Below are 25,575 nucleotides of genomic sequence, written 5' to 3'. Positions count from 1 at the left end.
GAGGGAAGCAGTGTTGAAATTATTGCAGTCCTGAGGCTACTCTAATACACACCCTGAACAAGCACAGAATAAGGAAGTACCGGGCACTGACAGAAGTGACATTTGTCATGTGATCAGCCCCTGAAAGTGCTCTGCAGCTGTGCCCTGTCAGAAGTGCATGGCTGCAGAACACTTTAAAAGTGCCCAATCACTCAGCAGAATTAGCCCTCATCTAATGAGGGTTGAGATGAAGGCACTCCAAAGCAGAGTGCCTTCATTAACTCCTGTCAGTCCCTGTGTGCAATCTGGGCTGGGCTGATGCAGCCCGGCCCTGCCCCTGGCACCATCTGCGTGATGGGAGGGGGCAGGAGGGAAGAAAGGGAGCTCTGGGCTGGGGTTTGCCCAGACCGAGCTGCACCCGGAGGGGTGGAGTGGAGCTCCCCAACCTTATACCTCTCTTCAGCACCCTTCCCTCCAGCTGAGGCTAGGCAAACCCCAGCCCAGATGTCCCTCCCACTTCCCACGCAGCAGACAGCACCAGAGCTGGGGGGAGCGGGGTGGAAGCTAGGACGGCTAGCTTCTCTCTGCTGGATTGTCTCCAAAATGGAGTTCAATCCCCCGCACTAAACAGCAAATGTCTACTGGTTTGAGGGGGAGGGAGGGAAGTCACTTTAACTCATGGTTCTTTCTGTGAAGTGCCACGAGTTAGAGTGGGGAGCTGCATGCTGTTAGTGCCCACTGAAGTGAATTAAAAGCCACTTGTGGGCCTATTCCTGCCCCTTGGGCAGGAATAGAACAAATAACACTGAAGTGTAAGGAGTATTAGCATCACTGTAAGCAAAGTTGCTACCCCTCTACATATGAATAAAGATTACTGCCGAGGATAATGCATACACACTAAGAGACTCTACACTCTGCAGCTTCTGTATGCGGAGCTCATTCCCTGAGACTTTAGAATAGAGCAGCAGCACTGAAAAAGAGGTTAATGTTACATCTCAACAGAAACATGGCCTCAAATGTACGCAGAAACCTGCCTTCTTCCACCTACCTACCTGCCTGCTCCTCCAGCCACTTAGGGATGTTAAGCAATTAAGAAGTTACACGCTGACACACCGCACTAGGAAGATAAACAGTTGGGCCTTTTTGAGATGTGTTTTATTCCAATTGCTTATACATTTAATGGTTGGGTCCTCTTTATTTTAACAAACTCTCTCTCTCAATTGCACAGATATTGCTCCCAAAACATTTGTTAACAGCTAAAAGGTTAAGAACAACTTCGCTTTAAGTGCTCTGGTTCATAGAGGCCTTAAGATTTAGAAAAGGAAAAAAGAATCATGTAAATTTATCAGGTAGAATAGGTTTAAAACTGTTATCTTGAGATTTTGGAATATTTAGTTTGAGAACTCATGTGGAATATTAAAACAAGCCAATAAAAATGCATTGAACTAACAATGCTTTTAAAGTTGTAAAGCAGAACAAAAGAGGTTCATTACATGACTTCTATAGGAGCTTGTTCTTCAGTAGTAGGAGTTCTGGTATAGGTTTTCCCAAATCTCCATCTTTTGTTATTAAATGTTCAGACCCAGTTAAAATAATGAGCCTTCAGCCATCTTTTTATACAGGTTCCCATTTTAAATATTAGCTTAATTTTTTCTTCTCTCTCCTTTGTGCAAATGATTCTTTTACTTCTCTTCTTCCACCCCCCCAAAAAGCCAGATAAACCCAAACAAATGTGCAGCAGATGGAAATCTGAAATTCATAGCAGAAAGCTCAAGTCTGCGCAGACATGAGCCCAGTTGTTTAAATGGCTGGAATATTTCCATCTTTCCATCAACTTGAATGAGGGGCTTTGTTGGGGAGGGGAGGAGGGAGTCGCATACAAAGGCTGCTTTAGAGCATACAACATTTAACTAGTTAGTTTGGAGAAGGCGAGCAGTTTCTTCAGGGATGAAAATTACAGAGCTCATTTCAGTCTCTCTAAATAACAAAAGAACAACGGAGTGATAGATTAGACTATTATTTATAAGCACACAGTTCTTTCACACACACATCCCATACATTTGGAACAAAAGCCATCCCATCAAATGTATATTATATATCCCATAGTGAAACGAGGGCAGGTGGGATGGCAAGCATTTTGGGAAGACCGGTTTGGGAGAACGGATTTCCCCCTTTTCCAGAGTATTTCCTCTGCTCTACCCTCTTGGTTTCTACCGGTTCATCCCTTTAGGTCTTTCATCCAATTTCCCCTTCCCCTCTCTGCACAACTGTTCCCACTCCTGCTTTCCATCTGGGGACAAAATGATTCCATGGGAGAATAAAAGCTCAGTGGAACCCAACAGTACAGCTAAGGGCTTCTAATCACATCTGGTCAGTTGTAACTATAACAGAAGCACTGCCCACCTAAGCAGATTGAGGGGAGCTCTGTATGCTAAGGAGAACTGAAAATGTAGGGAATCTGCTGAAAAGCAGAAGACTCCTCTTGGGTTGGATGGGGGTTAGCAACACTACAGCAAGGGTTTTACTTAATGCTATTTGAGATCTGAAAGAAAAAAGGAAAAAAAGAAGAGACAAGACCCCACAGGTAGAAAGACTACCGATAGTTTGAATGAAAGAACAAGAACAAACCAACAAAAATCCATATGCTGTTTTAAGCCTTGAGCCTGCAGATAGGCTCATGTGATAAGAACCTGACATCCGCACGGAGTCCTATTGGAATTAAGAGTATCCCCCAAGTGCGACTGATCACAGGACATATGCTTAAGATCCAAGGACCATAATGTAATTCCCTTCCTATTAGGGCTTAAGAAATGCCATCCTGAATCAGACCAAAAGTCCACCTAATCTAGTCCCTTGCCTCTGACAAGCAGTAGACACTTTAGGGGGTAGAATATATGAACAAAGCATGACTAATGACTGAACTAGTTATATACCATCCGGGGACAGATGAACGCACGGGTGCACACTCGGGGGCAGGGGCCCCCTGCGGCAGCACAGCCCAGGCAGGCATCCTGGCTGTGGGCATTCAGGGCAGGTAACATGCACCTCCTCCCCTCCCCTCCAGGGCCAAGCATGTAGCTCTGTGCAGGTGGCGGCAGCTTTCCAGAGCTGTCTGCTGCCAGGAGGCCCCATGGGTGGCCCTGTTCCCACTCTCTGCTGGCCATTGGCACCAGCGCTACTGGGACAGAACAGGATAGAATAGCCCGCCTGCTGCGGCCAGGAGAGGCACAAGCAGGTAGCCAGGGGTGGGTTGGGCCCATGGCTCCCCCCACAGCCAACCCTGTCCCATCCCATGGCACTGGGGGATGGCAGCCCCAGCTGTGCGACACCCGCTGGGCAGAGAGGCCAGGTTGGGCCGGAGCCATGATCAGGGCTGCCTTCACCTCAGTGGTGCTCATGCCTCCTGGCTCACTGCAGATGCCCTGTTTGCCCAGGGCACCATTAAATCTTAATCTACCACTGACACCATTTGCCTCTATAGCCTCGTGGCAGTGAATTCCACACGTTAAATACTTGCAGTGTAAAACGTATTTCCTCCTCTTTGTTTTAAACTTGTCTCATGATAATTTTAATGAGTGCCCCCTACTTCCTCTGTTCTGAGACTTGGTGAATAACAGGTGCTATATTTGCTGTATTCACAACTTTCATGATTTTAATTCTATATACAGCCTTCTAGAGAACTAAGATTTTTTTAACGAAGTTCTATGGTTAGTTTTAGAATCCAACCACACACCACGCTACGGCATTCTAGAAAAAGTGCTGCATTTCTGATAAATGAACACTGCTGAAAGTCTAAGGTATGTGATGAATTATTGAAATCTGTATTTTTATAGGAGTTGCTGAGTCTAATATACATAATTTCTCAAGTGTGTTTTCATCATTTAACTTACAGATCCATAAATGGTAGATTCTCTTCACCAGAGTCCGATGGTCTATGGGGATTTCATCAGCGAAGTTCTGGTAGAAGCAAGGTTTCAGAGGAATAAATTTCGGGAGCGGTGGAAAGTTATTCACTTTTTCTACAAAACAAAACATAGCTTACTGAACTCAGAATTATTCTCTTGGATTACAAAATAATCACATGACACTCCATGTGCTTTCCTAGTATTCATTGATATAGTCAGTATACGGGTATAGGTTCTTTACTATTCATTCCATCCAGGAAGACCACAGACCAACTGCAGATCCTTCCTCAGCCTGAGGAAGGGTATTTGTACAGGTTTTCCTCATCAACTACTGGGATTAGGTTCCTGAAAGTTTCCACGGGTGGCAAAACTGATCGGAAAGACAAAAAGCTTATGGGAAAAATAGCAGGTGGCAGGCTGATGCATGGCCACAGACTGTGGTTACTCAAAACTGTATATCATGGTAGCCAAAATGGTATACAGAATATTAAGTGTGGATACCTAGGCCTTGGTGTCCACAATCAAGATGATCTCAAGGCAATGAGAGAGACCTTTGGGAGACTAACGTGTCAGAACTGGGTTTATCCAAACTGCCATTAGTTGCTGACAAGCTATGCATTTTATTATATACAATATGCCAGCTTGTGTGTTTCTACTTGTTTTGCAATAGTTGTTTTTGCCTTTGAGTGCTGATTAAAGTTTGATTCCACGGCACTGTGACTAACTGTCCCAAGTCTTCTTCAGCACCAGTAAACAGAATTAAAAACAACTGGAGGAAGAGTGATGAAAAAATGTCCTGGGAAAACCTCCAAATGGCACAGAAGACAATAGGAAATGTCTGAACACGAACTGTCAGTGCAAACAAGTTCCCAATCTCTGGCCATTATCACTGTGAGAAGATCATTAAGAAAGCAGTTTCCACAAAACTGCTTTTTACTGCTGGCTGGGAGCTCTCTAAACCTGCAGTCAGATCTGAAAGAAGAATACAGTCTTCGATTTTCTTTCTTTCCCTGAAAGAAACCCCAGATATTTTACAATCTGGTATACACAGGCTCCTTAAAATATAGCTATGTCTGGGGTGAGGAAGTGGCAACTCTCTGGCATTCAGCATACTTCTACAACAAAGGAAAGGGGAAATTCTGGCCACTATATTACTACCAAAGTCCTATAGCAAAATGATATAATTTTCTGAGTAGTACAAACTGCACAAAGTAAACTGCATTGTGCTAAATATATCCACCTGGGAAAGATGGAGTGCTTGACTAAACTTGTCCTTCTGGGGAGGCTACAGACCAAATTTGCTAAAGCTTACAGCACCATTTGAGTGGCGAGACTCCCACTACTTCCTTTCTCCTTCATAGAGGATAAAAGTAGAGGAGCATTAGATGCATTAGAAGGGGAAGGGTTATTGCAACAGGCTTTTCCCTTATTTTTTGCCTAACAGTTCACTGGAATCTCACAAACTCCGTTTTCCAGGAAACCAGCGCTGTGGGACGTGCAAGCGGCCAGAGGCCACAAGCACCCTGACCCCACTCAGCCACAGATGCATCCTGCTGCATATTGTGCTGTTCCAGATTGCACCATCCTATCCCGTTACCAGCCATAACAAGCACCCTAGGCCCCATGTTCCAGGTTGATGCTCTTCCATGACTGAATTTTCATTGACTTAAAAAGTAGACTGCTTATCTCTTGCTTGGGTTCATTATAAGCATCTACTGAGCACCACACACTAAAATGGAGTGCAAAGTCCTGGCTCTGGCAGTGGGAAGAATGGGGGGTGCAGCTCTAAAGTCCAATGCACAGCTCTTTCCAGAAGAGCCCTACCAATAAGAGTAGCCTTCTACACAGTAAAAAGAACAGTCTTTGTCCACATCCTCCTTTTGGATGGTGCCAGCCCCTTATTATCCCCTGGCCTGCCTGCCCTTCACTCCAAATGTAGTTAGACACCTTAAACCAATGCAGATGCTCCTCTCCATCCCCTACAAACAGGGAAGGGGGCCGTGAGAATCTTACCACTCAAATATGGTGCTGTAAGCTTTAGCAAATTTGGTCTGTAGTCTCTCCAGAAGGACAAGTTCAGCTGAGCACTCCACCTTTCCAAGGTAGATACATTTAGCACAATGCAGTTTACTCTTTGCATTTTGTACTGCTTAGAAAATTACGTCAGCCCGATTCAGTGGCTGAATCTCCAAATCTGAATCGACTCAGGGGACCAATTAAAAGGTCCGAATCTGTTCAAAGCTCTCCGAATCGATTTGGAAAAATTCCAAGAGCTTTGATTTGGGCAGTCCCTGCCCACTGCAGCAGGGGTACTCTGAGCTGGTAAGTAGGGGGGCTGGAGGAAGGGGAGGGGACCACGGGGGAACCCCTGCCAGCTCCCCCCCTCCCCACCCCCAGTGGCTGGCCTGCCTGGCCCCAGCTCCTGGTTGCTTAAAAAAAAAGCCCCTAGTCACCAGGTAGTACTTGCGGGGGGGTAATTCCCACTGCCCCATGCTGCATGGGGGCCTCTGCCATGAGCTCCCCAATGCCCACCCGCTCTCCCAGCCCTCCCTATGGCTGCTACCTGGCCCAGCTCCTGGCCCTTTAAAAAAAGTAAACCAAAAACCCTGGACTCACCGGCTGCTGCAGTGGGCTTGGGGTTTCTGGGGGCTTCTGAAAGAGCCCCCATGCACTGCCCCTCCCCCCAACAGCCAGGCAGCAGCTGATGAGTCCAGGCTTTTTTTTAAAAGTGCCAGGAGCTGGGGTGGGCAGGGCAGCCATGGGGGTGCTGGGAGAACAGGCAGGGGTCAGGGGGCTTGTAGCAGAGTCCCCCACCTTGTGTGGGGCAGTGGGAGGCAGCAGGGATTGGCCGAGGCCACTGAGTGCAGGCTTTTTTTTTTTTCTTCCAAAGAGCCAGGAGCTGCAGCCAAATCGATTCAGGACACTGATTCGAATCACCGAATCAAATCGCTGTCCCCCAAATCAGCTGAATCCAAAGCGAATACCAGGCACTTCACACAGTCTCAATGCTGAGTGTCAGAGAGCTGCCACTTCTTCACCCCAAACATGGCTATATTTTAAGAAGCCTGTGTATATCAAACTGTAAAATATTTGGGGTTTCTTTCGGGGAAGGAAAAGAAATCTTAGACTATATTTTTCTCTCAGATCTGACAGCATACCCTAGGGTTTGCTACAGTACTCATGCCTGGGTCACATCGGCTTAAACAAAACCAGTCAACCAAACTCCAAAATCCAAAACTATACTGTCCATTCCTAGAGACTAAATAAATTCAGGACATGCTCCTGCTTCCAATGAAGTCAGTGGGAGTTTTGCTATGGATCTCCCTGGGAGCAAAATTAAGCCATAACTTTAAGCATTTATTATGCAGCTGGAAAAGCTGTGGAAGAGATGTGTAACCTCTGCAGCAAGGGGCTCTTTCAGGGCAGTCTTTCCAGGCCAGCTTCCTTTTTTGCAAACTTTGAAGAAGTCACATTTAGCCTTGCATAGCCAGTATAGTGACCTCAATGATCTTGAGGTAGATGCACAATAAAAAAGTGGGGGGAGGCGGAGAAAAGAAGGAAAATAAGAAGAAAAGGAAAAAAAAGGAAAGAGTAGCAGCCAAAGGGCTAAGGGATGCAGTGTCCAAGGAGAGAGGAGGTGTTTCAAGCTTAATCCACCCTACTGGTTGCTACTTATTGATAATGCCCAAGTCCTAAACTCGCAGTTGCTGCAATGAAAGGCATCACCCATCAAAAATCTTGCCTTTTACACACTGATAAGACATCCATTTACAACCCTCCATTTCAGCATCACTGGTTGGTGCAGTTCTTTACCTGCCATTTTTGCTGGAAACGGTCCCTGAAGAAGCTTTGATCAGACAGGAGTGGACCTATTAGAGTGGAGAGGGGAAAAAAAGGCAGATCAACTACGTATCTTTGTAATTCATATTCACAGCACTAAGTTTCAAAGGTTTCTTTCCATAATTTTATAAAGTCTATGTTTGTTTATGAATGATTCTACTCTTAAGATTGCCAGAGCAGCTTGCTCACTGCAAACTGCCCATCTCCACACCAGGCCGAAACAGCTTCTTTGAGGGAAACAGGAAACCCCTCGTTTGTATTAATGCAATGTTATCTTTGGAGGCATAATTACAACCTCGGTGTCATCAACGTTAAAGATTTTACTGTTCAGCACTGAACAAACAAACTTTCTTGGTTGTACCTGGCATGGTCTTAGGCTGCACAGGAAAACTGCTGCCAGCACACGCATGCACATTTGAGCTGAAGCAAGACAGCAGGCCGAGACAGATGGGTCTGGTTTGGGCTCAGAGGACAAAGCAAAACACACACAGAGGAAAAGAAACCGGTACTAGCTCACCAGACATACTGCCTCATTTAGGCACCAGGATGATCCAACTGCTCTCTGACTCCCACAGCGCTTTCCGCAAATGGCAAACAAAGAGTTAATCCAACCTCTTTCCCCATCATTAGATGGCTGGGAAAGACGTATTCCCATAACCCGCCCCCCAATAGCACTGTTAGTTTCACCATCTCTGATAAAACTCCTTCAGGCAAGAGTTTGGTCAGCTTCCAGCATGGAGCACAGAACGGCTGGGGAAATCCGCATAACCTTCATTGAAAGTTACTGTGGAATCATGCAAAAATACACAGAGCTCTCCGAAGTAAACTGATTCTTTCCCAACCCCACCAGAAATCATTGCAGCTCCTCGGGGTGCACCAACACAGAGGTTTGGGCCTGATTCCAATAGCTGATTTTTAAGGAGGCATATTGGCCGATACCGATCCAATTTCCTATACAGCATGGAAAGCTGTGCAGCTGGTAAGTCTGTTGTGGTGGAAGGGGAGGAGGGAGGGAAGAAGCATGGTGGGGCAGATCAATGCCCCAGCAATGAGGGAGGGAGTGGGGCTGGGGTAGGGGACGGAGCTGTGGCTCGTCTGGGGAGGGCATGGGGAGGCTTCCAATGCTGCGCATACCCCGGGAAGGCACGGGGGTGGCACATGCCCCCAGATCTGCGCAGGGTGGGCTGCCGTGCTGGGCTCTTCCCAGTGGGGGCTAGCCCGAACTGTGCTCAGGGCAGGCAGCGGTGCTGGGAGGGGGGTGCCAGCAGTGCAGGCAGTGGTGCTGGGAAGCAGTGGGGCTGCAGCCCCCACCAAAATTCACCACAGTCCCCCAAAGCCCTTTTCCCAGCACTGCCTCCGCCTGCCCTGAGCACAGATCAGCCCAGCCCAGCCCAGCCCCCACCCCCACTGGGAAGAGCCTGGTGCAGCCCCAGCCCCAGCTTGCCCTGTGCAGATCCAGAGGCACATGTCTGCTCCCCCACCCCATGCCCTCCCAGGGTGTGCACAATGGTGGGAGCTCCCCCCCACGATGAGCTGCAGCTCCATCCCATGCCCTGCCCTGCCCTGGCAGCCCCAGCCCCACTCCTACCTCATCGCGGGGGCTGTGATCTGTCCCCCCACGCCCCTTCCTTCTCCCTTCCCTGTCCACCACCACAGACTTACCTGCCATATGCAGCTCTCTAAGCTGCTGGCTGTGCTCCTCTTCATCTGTGTGTTGTGCTGCGGCTGCGTGCATGCACAGGCCATTTATCGATCACATCAGGCCAATTTTGAGGCAGCCAATTTTCTGTATATTGGTGCTGATCCAATACCAGACCTACGTGTCGATGCACCTCTAGTGTCCAATCCCGCAAGCTTTCCTCATATCACCAGCTCCACTTACTTCAGTGGAACCAATCCCTGTACATTTATAGGCAGAAACCATGCATGGCAATGATTTCAGTAAAATCCAAGTTGAAAACAAAGCAACAGTTAAAATTATTGTTAAGGACAAATTCTAAACCAGAATTTCAATGCAACTGAGTTAAGGGAAAACATGTTCAGTTTAACATGGCACACCAAGAAAATTCTCCCTTGCATGCTATGTAGAGCAGGGGCAAGGAGCTTGTAAGCCACAAAAGCCAAGTTCTACTCAAAGCGCGCTCTCTCAGCCTCTATTTCCTCTTCCACCTTTCACCTGCCTTATTAGTCTCCTGGTCAACACAGACTCTGTACTGTTGCAAAGATTTTGATTAGGGATTTTTTTTAAACTGATCTAGAATGGCACAGCCTGGGGTATAGATGGTTTCATTGGCATACAAATGACTTATACCAGTGCAACTTACTCCCCTTTCTGTGCAGGGAGAGCTCTACTGCATAACTGCATACACAGAATAGATCTTGTACTGCTTTAGCTGTACCAGTATTATGTATAAGGCAGGGTAGATTTGGATTTTATAGACTAACCAAAGTAGATTATATTTATATTCCAATTTCTCTCTTCTCCTTTTACTCTGTTTTCTGCATGTCCTTTCACAGCATCTGATGATATATATATCTCTCTCACAAGCTTCCGTGGGCTGAAGTTTACTTCATCAGATGCTGTGAAAGGACACGCAGAAAGCAAAGTATAAGAAGGAGAGAGAAATCAGAATATAATCTACTACATATATTATATACACACACAGGCACAATTAGTACACACACATACACACACTTCGATTAGCTTAGAAAAGGTACAAATCTACCCTGTCTTCTCCTTGACCATATACAACAAAAGCTCTACTTACGGTGGCAAAATACGGAAGTGGTACTTCTGGTTTCATTTTTGCCATGTCCATCAGCTGCTGGTTAATAAGAGTTTTCCAGCTAATAAAGTACCGGTTAACACAGCTTTTGCTGTACTAACATGGCTAGCTATGTCTCTCTGCACATAATTAATGCATATAAAACTTATGTAGATTATATACAATTCAGGGCAGGGAACACTCCTTGTGCAAAGAGGAGCCGTAAGCCCATGTCAAAGTACACACAAATGACAGACATCAACCCCACCCAGAAGGGGTTCTGAAATACCATTCTGATATAAAAGGCAATACTTTTGTTTTGCGTTTTTTTCATTTTAAATGCAGGAGCAGGAAATTAAACGTTAAGACAATTCAAGTTCAAATAAAACTTTTGCCCTTTCCCTTGAGGATGCTGCTGATGGAGACTAAGATTGCTGCAAAGAGCAAGTGCTTCAATTAAAACAAGGTTCTTTGAGTAAATCCGATGGCAATTAAAACAAGTTACTTTTAAATGCTGGTATAAAAGAAAAGTTGTCTCTTACATCATTATTAATGAACAAATGGGGCAACTTCAGACTAGAGAAATCCACATACGATGCTTCAATTCCAATATCAATTCTTACAGTTGTAAAGGGAGAAGAACCATTTAATGGTTACAGTAGAAGGCTGGGATAAAGAATTCCTGGATTCTATCGCTGGCTTTACTGGGTGCTGGGGATCTCGTCTCTATCTTCCTCCTGCGCCTCTATTTCTCCATTAAGAGAATGGTTTTGCCAAAAAAACCCTACGTTTAATTAGTTAAAAATAGTGGGGAGAGAGGGCTGGAACAAGACGATCCATCTCACATGCTCTTCCTCCCAACTCTTTACCCTCATTTACCCTCTCAACTCATAAGACAGCCCTCTTGTGATTTTATACTCTAGAAACACAGCTGTTTATGGCAGTTAACCAGTAAGTGAATGAATGCATGGGGCTACCCAGGCTTGCAATCACTGCTTCTATCAAAAATCTTGGTGAAGTAACTGGGACGACTCTGGTTTCACTGCCAAAATGATGAGTTTTTAATGACAGGATGGCTATATCAATGTAAAAGCAGCGTGCCTTTTGGCAGCAAAGACATAACAGATGAACAAATTAAGTGTGGCAGGATCAAGTCCCAAGATATAATTCTTTAGACTCTTCTGGTTCTGCTAGTTTAAGGCACCAATCATGCTCCTACTAAAGGCAGTGGGAGTTTTGCCAGGGATCGCAACAGAAGTAAGCTCAAGCCCTTTGTGGACATGTACTTATTTTGTTGGCTGGGACCTTGAAGCGCTTTTCTCCCGTGCTCTGAATGACTATTGACCCATTGTCATTATGCACTCCCAACCTGTCATTTATTTTGGCAGGGACTTCTGCACCCTCTATACTACGGGCCCTGGGGAGAATACACCTTAGATTTAAGTTAAACAGAAATCCTGCTCCTGAAGGTGATGACACTGCTCAACTTTGACCTGAATGTATTTAAGCATGGATATACTATGCTTTTATTTAATAAAACCCTAGCCACAAGTGAACTATGAAAATGGTTGGACTGCAAATACTGATAAGCAATAGTATCTACACCGAGAGACTTACTGACTATTCAGACAAAAGCACCAGATTAAAAGGCACTAGAAACACCAAAATAAGTTGGGTTTTTTTTCCAGAGTCACATGGAAACATTTTCAATTGGGTTGAAAATAAACAGATCAAAACTGCATCCTTCCAGCACACTTGGCAACTGTGACTTTTTTCATATGAAATCCATCTTTGGAAGAGGGCAGGACAAAAATCATCCAGGAAGGAAATCCTGATGCGGAAATGCGCTTTCCTTTTCCGCTCTACTCAGAAGCAATCAATGAATAATACCAAAGGTTACAGTCCAATTCACATGACTCACAAACACAAGCTGTGCTTCAATAAAAGCTGCCTCCATTTTAAAAATATAAAAGTGGTCTTGTGTCACTTTAATAGATAATGTCTTCCCTGTTTAAAAAGCCTAAGGACTGTCAGCACTGTACTCATTTTCCAGGAACTAGCAGGCAACAGAAATTATATTAAAAGCACAAGTCAGCTTTAACGTCTTCTTGTAAACAAAAGATGTTCGAGATTGTCAAAAGAGAACTAATTTGAAAAGCCTGATTTACTGCTCATTGCCTGTCCCCTTTACCCAATTTTTGCCTCCATCTCAGTTGGAGAAAGGGTGGTTCAGCAGTTAGGGGACTAGTCTGAGAACATCAATTCACCACCCTGCTCTGCCACCAACCTCCTATGTAACCATAAGCAAGTCATTTAGGGCTGGACTCATTCAGGCACCCAAGTCCAAGAACACAAGTCTCAAAACCTCCATCTAACCCGCCAGGTTTTAGCTAGTTCAGTTCCCTAGTCCTGCGTCTGTGCAAAGCTGGAATTCGCTAAGGCTTATCTGGGCTCAACAGCTCCACATCACTCATGCTCAAGACTGACTTTCTCCGAGTAAGAATTCCTGCACCGATTTGCCCCGAGGGTGCGCGTAATCCAGGAGACTTTGATCAGACCTCTCACACACCTACAGGATCAGGGATCCCACAAACCAGCAGCAGTCATTGGTTTTGTTCAAAGATGAGGTTAGAGCGAGTGACAGTGCTGGTGCTTCCGCCCCCTCATTTTATACAATAGCCTAGTAACTAGAGCACTCAGCCGGAACGTGGGAGGCGCAGGTTGAATTCCTGACGAAGGTACAGGGGATTCAAACCCACGTATCCATTTCCAGCCTGTACCTCATTTTGGGGCACAAAGCTACATTCACTCCCTCCTTTTAAAGCGGGTGCATTTGAATACAAGAATTCAACATTTACTGGGCAGGAAGAGAGCAAGGACAGACAAATGTTGCAGGCTACAGAGCAGGGCCACTGCCTGGATTCTGCATTCAGATACCACATTCAACTTGGGGCCACTGCCTGGATTCAAGCAACAACGGTTTGATGCAAGTCATCTCGAGACCCATCAACAAGCAGTACAGACTGTCTTTGAATTGAAGGATTGCCCCCCTCTGCCTCCCTGGGTAAAACCCAGGAAGAGGCCCTGGCATGCAAGTCTTCCCCTCCTGAGAAATACCCTAACTGCTAGGTCGGAGACTGCCGACGAACGTTGAATTATTTGACTGTAACGCCTTCAAACAGATTTTCAACGGCAAAGCTCCTGCGTAAATGGAGGAAGTGACCCATCGCTACCCTCCACGAGTCTCTTAAAAAAAGACGTGACCCTTCCTTAGCCTCCGTATTTATTAATTTTTTCAGGAAAAGCCAACTCCAAGCGAGGCCCGGGCCGCAAAGCCCAGGCACAGGCAGCGGCACGGGGGCTGCCGTAAGTTTGGCTCTTCAGTGGGGACGTGGAAGCCAGGCAGCCCCCGAGACGCGGCCGCAAGCCCTGCACAGCCAGGCGAGGAGCCGCGGAGGCCCCGCACGTTTCAAAGCTATATGGGCTTCTCAGTGCCCTTTGCGGACCCGCTTCCCAGGCCTCCCACCCCTCATCACGGGGTGGCCTCCTGGGGGGCGCGGAGAAACCGGATCGGTTTGGTTTCAGCCTCGAGAGACGGCGCACACGGGAGAGGGGGAGCAGCTCTGGATGTCAGGGACCCGCGGGGGCTCTCAGGCGGCGCCCCGGCCCCTCTCCCGAGGGCGCTGGAGCCGGCGGGGGCGCGTTACTCACCGGCTGGAGCGGGCGGGTCCCAGGCGCTAGGACATGGCAGCGGCAGCGGCGCGGCCTGAGGGACAGGAGGAGCCGTCAGCCCCGGGCCCGGCGCCCCGGCCCCGCTGCGCCACAAGCGCGAAACCCCCCCGCCCACCTGCCGCCGCTACCGCTACCGCCGCCGCCCCCGACTCCCACCTGCCTGCAACGACCCGCCGAGCTCGCAGCTCCCTGGAGCCCTTAGCAACAACCGCGGGGCACGCCGGGAGATGCGGTCCTGCGGCGCGGGCTCGGCGGCGGCTCGCGGGGCGGGGGGACTACAGCTCCCGGCGGCCCCCGCGGCGGGGCGTCAGTGGCCCCATGCCGGTCATGTGACCCTGCTGCCCGGCTACGGCGGAGAACGAGGGTCAGATTTGGGAGGGAGACGGGGGTGCACGGGCAGCGCCTGGCCTGGCTTTAGGGCCGCTTCTGCCATTAGAGGAGGGCGGGCAATTATTTCGGGCTTACTGAGTTTTGGCGAGCCATCAAGGGCCGCATGACAGGCAGCCAGGAGCAGATAAATGTTAATTTTCTAATTTTTTTTTTAATTAAAAAAATTCTAAAAGGCCTGACGGGCTGCATCCGGCCTGTGGGCCGCTTTTTGCCCATCCGTGCATTAAAGTCACCATTGCCAGGCCGTGGCAGGGCCCCCCCCAGCCCTCCCTGCTTCATCACCTGCAGCCCCAGGCTTGCTTCTGCCTGAAGGGAGTTGTTGTTTTGTGCTAAACACGCCTCTGCCTCGCTAGCCAGGCGTCCCCTTCCTCACCGGTGTGGTCGCACTAGAAGTGAAGCAAAGCGGAGATCCTGCTTATGGACCGAGAGGCTGAGCCTGAGGGCCCCACTCACTCCTGTGCACCTTTGGTTATGTGTCTGCAGGGCCCTGAGTCTCTTGTCTGAGCCTAGGAGGGGAAACCTTTGGCAGCAGGAGGCCATCCTTGAGTTTTTGGTCCCTTAACATGCCCCCCTGCCCAGCAGCCACCCTGGGGTGATGAGGTGAATGCCATTTTGGCTGCTCCCGGGTGTACACCACCCTTCCCTCTGCCCAGCTCAGTGAATCCCATTCAGTGTCAGCACTATTTAAAAACACCGATAGGAAAAGCAAAAAGGGCTTGCATGTGCTTGACGTCCTGATGGCCGGAAGCTCTTGGTTACTGTTGATGAAAAAGGAAAAAAATTCCCTTTTCACATAGATGACATAGCCACAATTCTTCGAGTAACATGTGGCAGGGCACCAGACAGTGCATTTAGATTCAGGGAGGGAAGAGGCAAAGAAGATCAGGGAGATGAAAGAGGTTTTACCTTGTGACAAAGAGCTCATATCCAAGCAACAAGAACTTTACGTATAAGTGCTCTTGAGTACTCCCTCTCCATTGACCTCTGAGAGACAATCTGATGTTTTGCTCAAAGGATCTGCTGTTAGGGACCATGCAGATGAGTGCCTTTCTTTTGAGAGCTGTTGCAGATAATTTTGCTGTACGACACAACAGAGGACAGCTGCAGAGTGGGCTCCTGAGGCCCTGGCTAGTCAGCACCTAAAGCAAGTTGAGTCACCATGCTGAGGTGGTGCCTCCAGGCAGGACCAGGCAAGCATCTTGGGAGATAGGCCTGTGGAGACACGTGGGCTCTTGCTGTTTACTCCTTCCAAGTGGTGAGTGGGGCACCTTGCGAGCCTCTAGCCTAGTGGTGAGGTTGCTGGCTTGGGATGGCCAAGGAAATAACAAGTGTGATGTTAGCATTGGTGTTCAGGAAGGAACTAGATGCACTACCGCCAAAGGGACTGCAATAGGGGTTCTGTATTCTTTATTTAAATATTGATTCTGTTATGTTTTTTCAAGTGTTTGACTCTATTTTCTTTCCTTGAATGATTTCCTTGTTTTGGGTCAGTCTTGCAGTAAGTTGAAAGCAGGGGAATTCTGTGTTCAAGCACCTGTAGCGGGTGTATTTATTTTTCCCAGGTTCCTGTTGAGGCTTGAACGGTTTACTTATTTGTTGAGAAAGACCTAGATATATTGAACCCAACCCTTATTGCCACTGTTAATTAGAAAGGTCACGTACCATGTATAGCCTCATGACTTCATACTTTGCTCCTGTTTCTATCTGGTTGGGTTGTTGCACAGCTGTCATCACAGGGTATGTGAATGTCATGCTTGTTATCTAGTTTCACAGTGTGGTAGGCGGGGAATGTTATTTTACTCTCTTTTGGGTAAACGGGGGGAACTAACAAGAAAGAGCTGGAGTGACTTGTTCAACAGGCCAAATGTAGCAGAACAAGCATTGAATGCTGTCTCCTCAGTGCCAGGCTGTGTCCTTAACTACAGGACCACCCAGTTGCTTTGGCCCTTATTCACTTACTTTTTGGGTAGGAATTTGGGAGGACTTTTTGGGTCTCTTGTTTCTAAAACTCCATGGGCACCTTCCTGTGCTGTAGTAACAGGACTTGGCCCAGGCGGGAGGTGTTACCTTACATCTCATATCCATCTGAGAATGGGTGAGCTGAAGTGTGTGAGAGGCAAGGATTTGTGTGGATGATATTTTCTATTGGATAAAATGCCTGGTTTGGATAAACTTTGGCAGGCTTTTTTAAATGCAGTGCGTTCTTCTTCTGGTCTGAAGCAAAAGCCCCCACAGCAAGGATTCCAGTTTTAAGCCAGCAGAGGTCACTCCGCCTCTAGTGAAGCTTCAGCCCTGCTAGAAACCAGCTGGATTGAAGCCTTTGAAAACAGGCAGTGTGTCTGCATTGCAAGGGAAGGTGTGGTGTGATGCACGCTGTAATTCCAGCTGGCCTGGGTGACCGTAGCAATGGAAGCTCATGCCAGCCTGCTGTGTTCTTTTATTTGATAGAAAATCGGGTCCTGGGTTGGAAAAAGGCCCTAAAGTTGCATCTCCTTCCTAAGGCAAGTTATAGATATGAAACTGGATTAGCAAATGTTAAAAATCATAGTTACTGGTATTGACATGGCTTTGTAGAGACTGAAGAGAATGTAGGACCCCACACCTGGTAGCTACATGGTACATAGTTAGTATATGTCGATACAATCTAGAACAGGGGTGGGCAAAATGTGGCCTGAGGGCCAGATGTGGCCTGCCAGGCCATTCTATCTGGCCTGCGGGGCCCCTAAAAAATTTAGAAAATTAATATTCATCTGCCCCTGGGCTGCCTGTCATATGGCCCTCAACGGCTTGCCAAAACTCAGTTAGTGACCCTCTGCCCAAAATAATTGCCCGTCCCGATCTAGAACATACAGTTAGTCATGCAGCCTACATTAGCCCAGGGTATAAGGGTTAAAAAATGCCGTTACCATAGTGTGATAGGGAGAGACATAATGCCCTGTGCATAGTAACCGCATCAGGACAGAGTGTAAGGTGCCTAGACCTTTTGGGACAACGAATTTAGCATACAGTGTACAATTGCTGGGGTGGGGAAGAGTCAAAGGCATTAACAGTCTTTGTCAGTTATTCAAGGCTTTTTCAGTAGATGTGATATCTTTTATTAGACCAGCTGAGTGGTTGAAAAAACGTTCTCAGCAAGCTTTCCAGTGCAAACGCTCTTCTTCAGGCATGGGGAGTCTCTGCTGTTCTGAGACTCCAAGGAATGAGAGAAGCTAAAAGCCTGGCAGGAGGTCAGTGAGAATGTAAATAGGTAGAAATTAGAAAGACAAAAGGTAAAGTAGGAAAGGGGAGGGGGAAAAAAGCAGGGAGGGCGGGGGGAAGGCCATAAGGAGAAACTCCAGTTAGTGGCGTGTGGGGTGTTAGTCTGTTCCCTGGGTCTCGCTTCTGGCTGGCAGTCTCAGGCAGCTGCTTTTGTATTGGCAGTGGCTGGTGATGCATTCAACATAGATGTCTCTTGAGCACTGGATGCTATGAGCCTCCTCATCGGTTTTGAGTAGTGGCAGGGTACTCTACAGGTGTGCAGGACACTTTTATTGCTTGGGTCCCATGCTCCAAGCGCTTCAACAATCAGTGCCTGCACCATCACATTGTACCCCATCTCCCTTAGGGCCTGTATTTGGTCGTCAACCCTGTCATGCCAGGCACAAGCAGAGAGATGGAGAGCTTACAGACTAACTAGACAGGACAGATGTAGGGTAGGGAAGACGGCAGCAGCAGACCCTTGAGGTGCTCCTGGCCCATGGCAGGTAGACACCCTCCCCCCCAACGGCACATGGCTCCCAGGGGTGCTGTATGTGGCAGCCCAGCTCACTGGCATGCACCTTCAAACCAGATCAAGCTGGCTCTGGGGCTGCTAGCGCTACAGGAGGGAGCCTCCCTGCAGGCAGGAACGCCCCTGACCCCTAGCCAGTTGTCCAGTCATGCACCATCACACTCGGTGCCTCCACATGGGGCTCCCGCTTTCTGAGGGGCAACTGCGGGCCGGGTAGAATAGCCTGAAGGGCCGGATCTGGCTCGTGGGCCGTATTTTCCCTGCCTGGAGATAAGGGATGATCTTGTGAGCGGGACCATTATCCCTTGACTTGGAGGGGCTTCTACTCTGCTGCAGAGCTCCTGTGTGACATTGAACCAAGTCTTTCCATCTTTCTGGAGATGAGCAATGGCTGCTATATAGAGTGAGAAACTCCATTATTATGGCAACAGGGGCTGGTTAAGTGCTTTTGATAGACTGGTTGCATAATGGTTTTTTGCACTGTTTTCATCTCCTCCTAACTTTCAGTAACAGCAGGGTTCTTCTTTAAAACGTATAACTGTGTGAGAGGGAGAAAGTATAGAGATTGCCTGTTGGAAAGTGCAAACAGATAATGAGTAGGCAGCTGGTAAATAGGGACTTCTGATATCTATTTATTTGGCTGTTGCAAATACACGTTCTCCTTATCCTCATCCTCCCTCTCCCACTCCTGATTATTTGCTATGTGCTGCAGTTGTGCCTTGTCTTAATTAGGCTGTAAGTTCAGTTGGGCAGGAGTGTCTTGCATTTGGCACTCCTGGAGTTCGCGACAACTGAGACTTTCAGAGGCCCATAAACAGATGTTGAAACTGAAAGAGTTTTGGGTATCTAATACCCTCTGATGCCTCCAAAATTCAGTCTAATTGGGCAAGTTATTTCAGCCAGTTTCCATCTCCATTTTTTGGATGAATTTACTCAAAAGAATGTTTAATTGTAGGAGAAAGTTGGTGTCTAGGCTGGTGCAGTGCTGACACAGGTGAGAAATTCAGTGCATATCCAAGAGAAATAAATCCCAGGTCAAGCTCCAGTTCAGCAAGGTGCCTAAGCCTCTACCTAACTTCAGAGATGTGAGTAGTCTAGTTCATGTCTAAAGTAAGGCATACTCCAAAGTACCTTTCCTAAATCCAGGGTCCTGATGCAAACCCACTGAAATCCTTGAAGAGACTTTGGTTCATGTTTGCCAAGAAACAGGAGTTAAATTCAATCAGAGTATTGCCAACACATTTTCTTTTACTTTGTAAAACAGACTTTATTTTTTTCCTGTAAATCTTGTGCAATATACATTTATATACCTATAGAATACACCTCAATAAAAAGTTTTTTTTCCATACATTAAATTACTTTTTATTTAATGTCATGAAAAATTCAGACAAAGATTTTTTTTCCTTAAATAAACATCTTCCCTCCCCCACCCTCCCTTCTTAGCTGACTGGTTTGTAAGAGGAAGTTGGGAGGGTTTTTCTTTAAAAAAATAGAAATTACAATCTTACAAGACAGGACATTCAATGAGAACAGAAGTGTGGTCCTAAATCTAAAAAGTAAAACTTTTTCATAAAACCTGTCTGTATCTACAGTTGTATTTGTGTGTGTGTTTGTGTGAGAGATGAAAAAAATGCTTTCCATTTTTTCCTTTCATTCATATAGATAAAAAATAACATAAAACTGACTGCAATTTTATATATTTTCTCTTTTGTACCAACATTCACAAGAGAATATATATATATATATATATTCCATTTTTATACACAGTGTGAGGGCTCTAGAGGTGGAAATACACTTAGCTAAACTTTCATATAAAACAAACAACAATTAGATCTTCATCCAGGAAAGAGTGATCCCTCGCCTTTTGGTTAGTTTCTCTAAATGAAACCTTTAAATTTTTTTTTAAATGATTTTTTTTTACAATTAATGAAATATGTCAAAATAGGTCATGGAAACTGGCCTATATATGGAACACAGTGGGTGTCACCAAAAAAAAAAAAGTGTCACTAAAAAAGTACTATATAGTTAATACACATTAAAATAGGCTAAAGCAAATTAAGTGTCACTAAAAACCATGCTCTTTAGTTAATGTGCATTAAGACAAGCTAATGCGCATTGTCCTAGTACTTCACAATGGTGTTACTAAATTTAATGTGCATTAACTAAAGTGTGTTAATGCATGTCTAGACACACCCAGTGCTAAACTGGGAGTGATCTACACCACATTAACTTGTTTGAAACTATATGCAATACAAGCATTGTCCAAGATATGCAAAGGTTTCTAGGGGTTTTAGATTAGTACCTCCCATTACTTATAGTGGGGATCTAATTGTCTTAGGCAGCATGGAAGATCTTAGTTTTCAGACTGTTTAATGCAATGCTTTGGCCAACAGTTGGAATGTGGCATTATGGGTGAAAAGGGCCCAAATTCCATTCATTTTCATAAGCCGATTTATTTTTTAAAAAATAATTTCAACAACAACTTGGTTCCTTTAAAAAGGAAGTAAGAATGCCGATTGCTGGAGTTTGGCAGGCTAGGCTTTGTCTAGCACTTCCAGCCTCTTCCTTAAATTCCCCTGTGGCCTCTTATTGCTCAGAATCCAAAATTTCTCCTGTTAATATATACTGTGTCATCAGCAGGGAAATTACAACTCAGTGGCGAGGGCTCAGTCTTTCCTGATTTAAGGTGCTTTCTTGGTCTTTTGCTGATGAAATGAAAACAGTGACGTTAACCTTGTGCACATTTCCTGGAGAACACCAAAGACAGAAAAGGGTGTGTGCTTTCTCCCTTCGCCATCCCCTCAAACATTTCCAGACACCTGCAGTGATCACCTTTAAAACAAGGATTATTCTCCTCTTGCGGAAATTACAACCAAGAGACCTTTTAACAAAGCATGTTTGTTTTCCCACGTGCTTTCTCCCTAAGGCCTGTCTTCCATCTGGGAAGGCAGCCACTAAACTGCTGGAGATGGTACTGCTGTTGGAAATGGTTTTACAAAAGGCACAACCCTGTGTATGAAAAAGGCAATACTGACTTTTCTCAAAAGCTCTGGGATCAAAGAGAGTAGGAAATAAGTGACTCCAGGCCCCACCCCTGCCCCACGTCCAGGCCAGATCCAATGGTCTTGAAGGCCGTAGGTTGCCAGCCCCCTTGGGAAACAGTATATGGCGGGGGTTGGCAACCTACGGCCTTCAAGACCATTGGATCTGGCCTGGACATGGGGCTTGGACTGTGGCTGCCATCCCTGTGCTGTCGCAGGGAAAAGCAGCAGCAGCAACCAGACCCTAGTGCCCATCTCCTGCCTGCCTCCACTTGGGGTGGGTCATTCTGGCCCACAGCCAGAAAAGGTTGCCTACCTCGGTATATGGCACTCAACATTGCTGTCAGCCAGCAGCCTTCTGCAATTTGAGCAAATTCAGGCAATGGGTGTTTAAGTGTCATGAATATAAGTTAGGCCAGAGAGTTCTGATCTCCCCTGCGAAGGTTAGGAAGGCAGGGAACAAAAAGAAATAGCCTGCGGCAATATCTTGCGTACCGTAGCTTTTAGGAAAGATCCAAGCCCCAGGTTCTTGTTCAGGTTATATTCTGCCTTTACGCAGGTAGAGTCATAGGATTCCCACCTCAGAGAGCTCTGACCGAATAAGTGAGAGTTGTGTTCACCTTCTGCAGGCTGCTTTGCTTACAGCAGCGGTATCCAACCTGCAGCTCAGGCAGCATGCTGACCACTCAGCCCTCTACCACTGCTTCCAGCCCCAGGACTAATATTCTAGTGCTAAGGTCAACAGGGAGAGCAAAGCCTGATGTTCCCTTGAGACTGGCTGTCCATGGGCCAGCAAAAGTAAGGAAACACTGACACAGAAGACAAAAACCTGCCCTGGAGATGTTCATTTAGCTAAAGTAGAAGAGGTCTGCACTATGGATTTGCAGGACTTTGGTTCAAACCCTGTTGATGGCCTAGGCTACTAGAAAAGGGCCTTATCTATATAAAGAATGAATAAATGGTGGGGGGGGGAGGGGAGAGGAGACTGGAAATTGGCCCTTAGTTGGTAGAAGTTACTGTTGTCTTTCTAACACTTTCCACCCCATCCCTAAAAGTTTTGGCAATGGGAGGCAGGGCGTAGAAAATAGATTGCCAGCAGCATAACTAAGTGATGGGTGGTCACACAGAGCAGAAGAGACGGTGTCCCTCCACCCTGGTGTTCTCAAAGGAAATAGATCCTGATCTTTTTTCTCTGAGACATCATTAGTAGTAGATCCCCTACAAAATAGCCTTTGGGGAGACTGGAGATGGCAGGGGAAGGAGGAATAATTACCTTTGTCTCTGTAAATACACAGTAATTTTGCTGTTGATAAAGGTTCCCTTGAGTTCTGCTAAACTAAGAGTGAACCATAAAAGAAGTAGCAAAAAGCAACCAAAAAAGGTTGCTCTTCACCCTCCAGGAACTGAAGAGGCAAAAGAGGATGGTTTCTGGTTTCTCCTGACACTGCTGGAGAGCTGGCAGGCAGCATTCTTTGCACTGAGCATGGGGAATTCACCTCTCTTATAGTGTGCCTCAAGCTGCTGGCTGTCAGTAGAAGTGGAGCACCAGTCAGGATCAGGCTCACAGGGATGCCTTTGATGCACTGCAGCAGAGCACCCCCTTATAGCCCCCATTGCCCACTCAGTAATGCTGCATCCCTGAATGAGGACCGAATTTGGAACCTCTACCTGTATGAACATGAGAGTGGCCTGACCCTGAAGGCTGAGGCTGTAACAGGCTCACTACCCTTTGTATATGGGGGGAGGGAGTTCTTCACTTCGCAAGTAATTCTCTGGGAAAAGAAGGTTCATCTGAGACACTGGGTTTCATGGGACAGCTTTAGCAGAGGCTTCTATGAAAATATGACATCCATGGTCCAAACTAACTACTGATTGCAACCATGCTGATTTCAGTGGTTTCCACCTCCAAGCAGTGATACTATGCACACAGCACCTCTAAAATGCAGCTGCCTCTGGGGTGTAGGGCAGTGCACAGCAGCACTACACATTAGTTGGAGGCTGAGATTTGGCCATGGGTATGAGAGCAAATCTGTTCTTTTAGGGAAAGTGCACCATACTTCATGTCCACGCAAGGCAGGTAGTATTCCTGAAACACTTGTTGAGTCGATCGCATGGACTTCAGAGGGGTGATAGACTTAGCTGACTGCCTAGCTGCAAAGAGGTGGAGATGCAGTCTAACCCTGACTGTGGAGCTCATTCAGCCTGCCTCACTGGAAGCCTTGGGACTCTTACCCTAGAGCTTTCTTTTTCTTACGAGGATGCCATATTCAATTTCTGCCTCCCCATTTTTTGCAAGGTAGCCTGGTCACTATGGGCCTGGTTCTTTGTTGCCCTGTACCTTGTGCTGTTATTAACCCCAGTGTAATGTAGGAGTAAAACACTGAGTTTTTACCTCTGCTCTGGTCCAGTTAAGGTCCGAAAGCTGGAAGGATCCTAACTCTTTTGCTTGCCTCCTCTCTGAACAAGTCTGTATTGCCCCTTTTTTCATTCCATCACTCTGGGTTTCGTTTAATTTAAAAACAAACATAAAACAAGGTGGGAACAAATTCTGATCCTCGAACAAGCGCTGGTGGGCAGGTCCCTTCGCTGTGTCTTGTGGATGTGCGTGCGTGGGCATGCTCCACTGAAATCCGTGCACTGGGGGAGGTGTTGGTACCATACTACTTACAGGACAGTCTCCTCTACTGAACGGAGATTTCACATTCATTTCACCGGCATGGCAAAGTCAGTTTGCTTTTCCTTCAAGGTGCATTACATTCAAGAGCTATTGCAATCCACAGCAAGGAGGTGGGGCTGAGGGGAGATAACCCAGCCCCAAAGGGTCTTTTGGGCTTGATTCTTTGATTTAAATAAATCTCCTCAACCCTGGAAGTTTCTGTTTGCCTCCAGACTTTGGGAACTAGCAGGTAGTTTGGCCTTAGCTCTCTCGTGGGTCACTGTATTGGAGCTCCGAGTTGAAGACCTCCTTGTACAGAGGGGGGAAATTCAGAGCAGTCTCCGGATGCAGGAGCCGGAAAAATTCCAACTTGTCCAAGTGCAGGTTACAAATGGTTTTCATCAAGGGCAGCTTGGAAACCATCTGCAGGAAGAAAAGAAGGGAAGGGAGTGAGATTTGGGCTTGTTGTTGGTATCACTTTGAACCAGGCACTCCTAATCTCCAGCAACGTAGTCCACGCCCCAGCTAGCGCTGATGTAAGTGATGTAACTCTTGTGATGGGCTTATACCAATGTCAGATCTCCAAGCTCATGTACTGCACCTGGGTAATTTAGAGGCCGGATGCAGCACTTTGAGCCTTGTTTTGCACCAGTGAAGTGCAGTAGTTTGCTATTTTCATGGAGAGTTTAGGAAATAAAAAGCAGCTGTAGCAGTTTTCAACAGCCTTGACTCCCCCTAGCAGAGGCTTTCCCTTCTGCTAACTGTTACCCCTGCCTGAAGGTCCCACTGATTGTGGAACTGGAGTATAACAGATGAGCATTTGTGTGCAGATAGCTTTCCGTGTACCTGGGGAAACAGCCTAGAACCGTAGCATTTGGCCTCCAAACACGCATGGCCCTAACACTCAGGATAAAGGATGTTCCTTTATTGCATCTAGGAGTGGGTTCCATTATAATTAAGCCATGAAGCTCACATGAGGATGTAGGAAGGGTACTGCACTTTTTGCTTTCCTTTTATCCTGGGCTGCATATCATGCTGAAATCACTTGTCACTGCCTCCAAACTCTGTGTCCTGTGAGGGGTTCAGTCTTGGCTAGACCATACATAGGTCATTGGCCTGAGTCTCAAGAATCCCTGAGTTCTAGTCCTGGCTATGCCACTGGCCTGCTGGGTCACTTCCTTCCTTTGTGCCTCAGCTTCCCCACCTGTGAAATGGAGATAAATGATCCTGAGCTGCTTTTTAGAGTAATTTGGGATGTGGTAGCGATAAGCAGTTTAAGAGCTGAATATTATTTTGTCCTGTGTCAGATTAGAGGATTCAAAATGGCTCCTTGTCAGCCTAACATTAACAGATCTAGGCCTGTTACTGGAAGCCCAGCAAACCCACTGAACCCAACTAGGGCAGGATGGCCCCTGTGGTCTAGTCCTTTGTCCAGGGTAGTTTTAAACATCTCCCCGTTAAAAGCTCCTCTTACTTTCCCATGCTGGGAGACCACACG

The 25,575-nt window shown here is 46.8% G+C and overlaps 2 protein-coding genes across 3 annotated transcripts in view; both read right to left on the bottom strand.

The window, feature by feature from the left end:
• Positions 1-14,457, bottom strand: part of SCAMP4 (secretory carrier membrane protein 4) — a 28,636-nt gene extending 14,179 nt beyond the window's left edge. Inside the window, exons 1-4 of one of the 2 annotated variants that reach the window (XM_019557035.1) lie at positions 14,378-14,457; positions 14,201-14,255; positions 7,698-7,753; positions 3,870-3,998 (exon numbers count right to left, since the gene is read on the bottom strand). In XM_019557035.1, the coding sequence (XP_019412580.1) occupies positions 3,870-3,998; positions 7,698-7,704 (136 nt within the window). In that variant the 5' untranslated portion in view covers positions 7,705-7,753; positions 14,201-14,255; positions 14,378-14,457. The remainder of the gene's footprint in view (positions 1-3,869; positions 3,999-7,697; positions 7,754-14,200; positions 14,256-14,377) is intronic. The other variant, XM_019557036.1, reaches the window with a different exon arrangement.
• Positions 14,458-22,883: 8,426 nt separating this feature from the next.
• The window catches only part of LOC109324911 (nuclear receptor ROR-beta-like), a 39,692-nt gene continuing 37,000 nt past the window's right edge, over positions 22,884-25,575 (bottom strand). Inside the window, exon 10 of the mRNA XM_019557034.1 lies at positions 22,884-24,500. Within this exon, the coding sequence (XP_019412579.1) occupies positions 24,339-24,500 (162 nt within the window). The 3' untranslated portion in view covers positions 22,884-24,338. The remainder of the gene's footprint in view (positions 24,501-25,575) is intronic.

This window comes from Crocodylus porosus, unplaced genomic scaffold, assembly GCF_001723895.1.
Source record: "Crocodylus porosus isolate Cpor-Errol unplaced genomic scaffold, CroPor_comp1, whole genome shotgun sequence".
NCBI lineage: Eukaryota > Metazoa > Chordata > Crocodylia > Crocodylidae > Crocodylus > Crocodylus porosus.
This window is presented reverse-complemented; position numbering and strand designations above follow the sequence as displayed.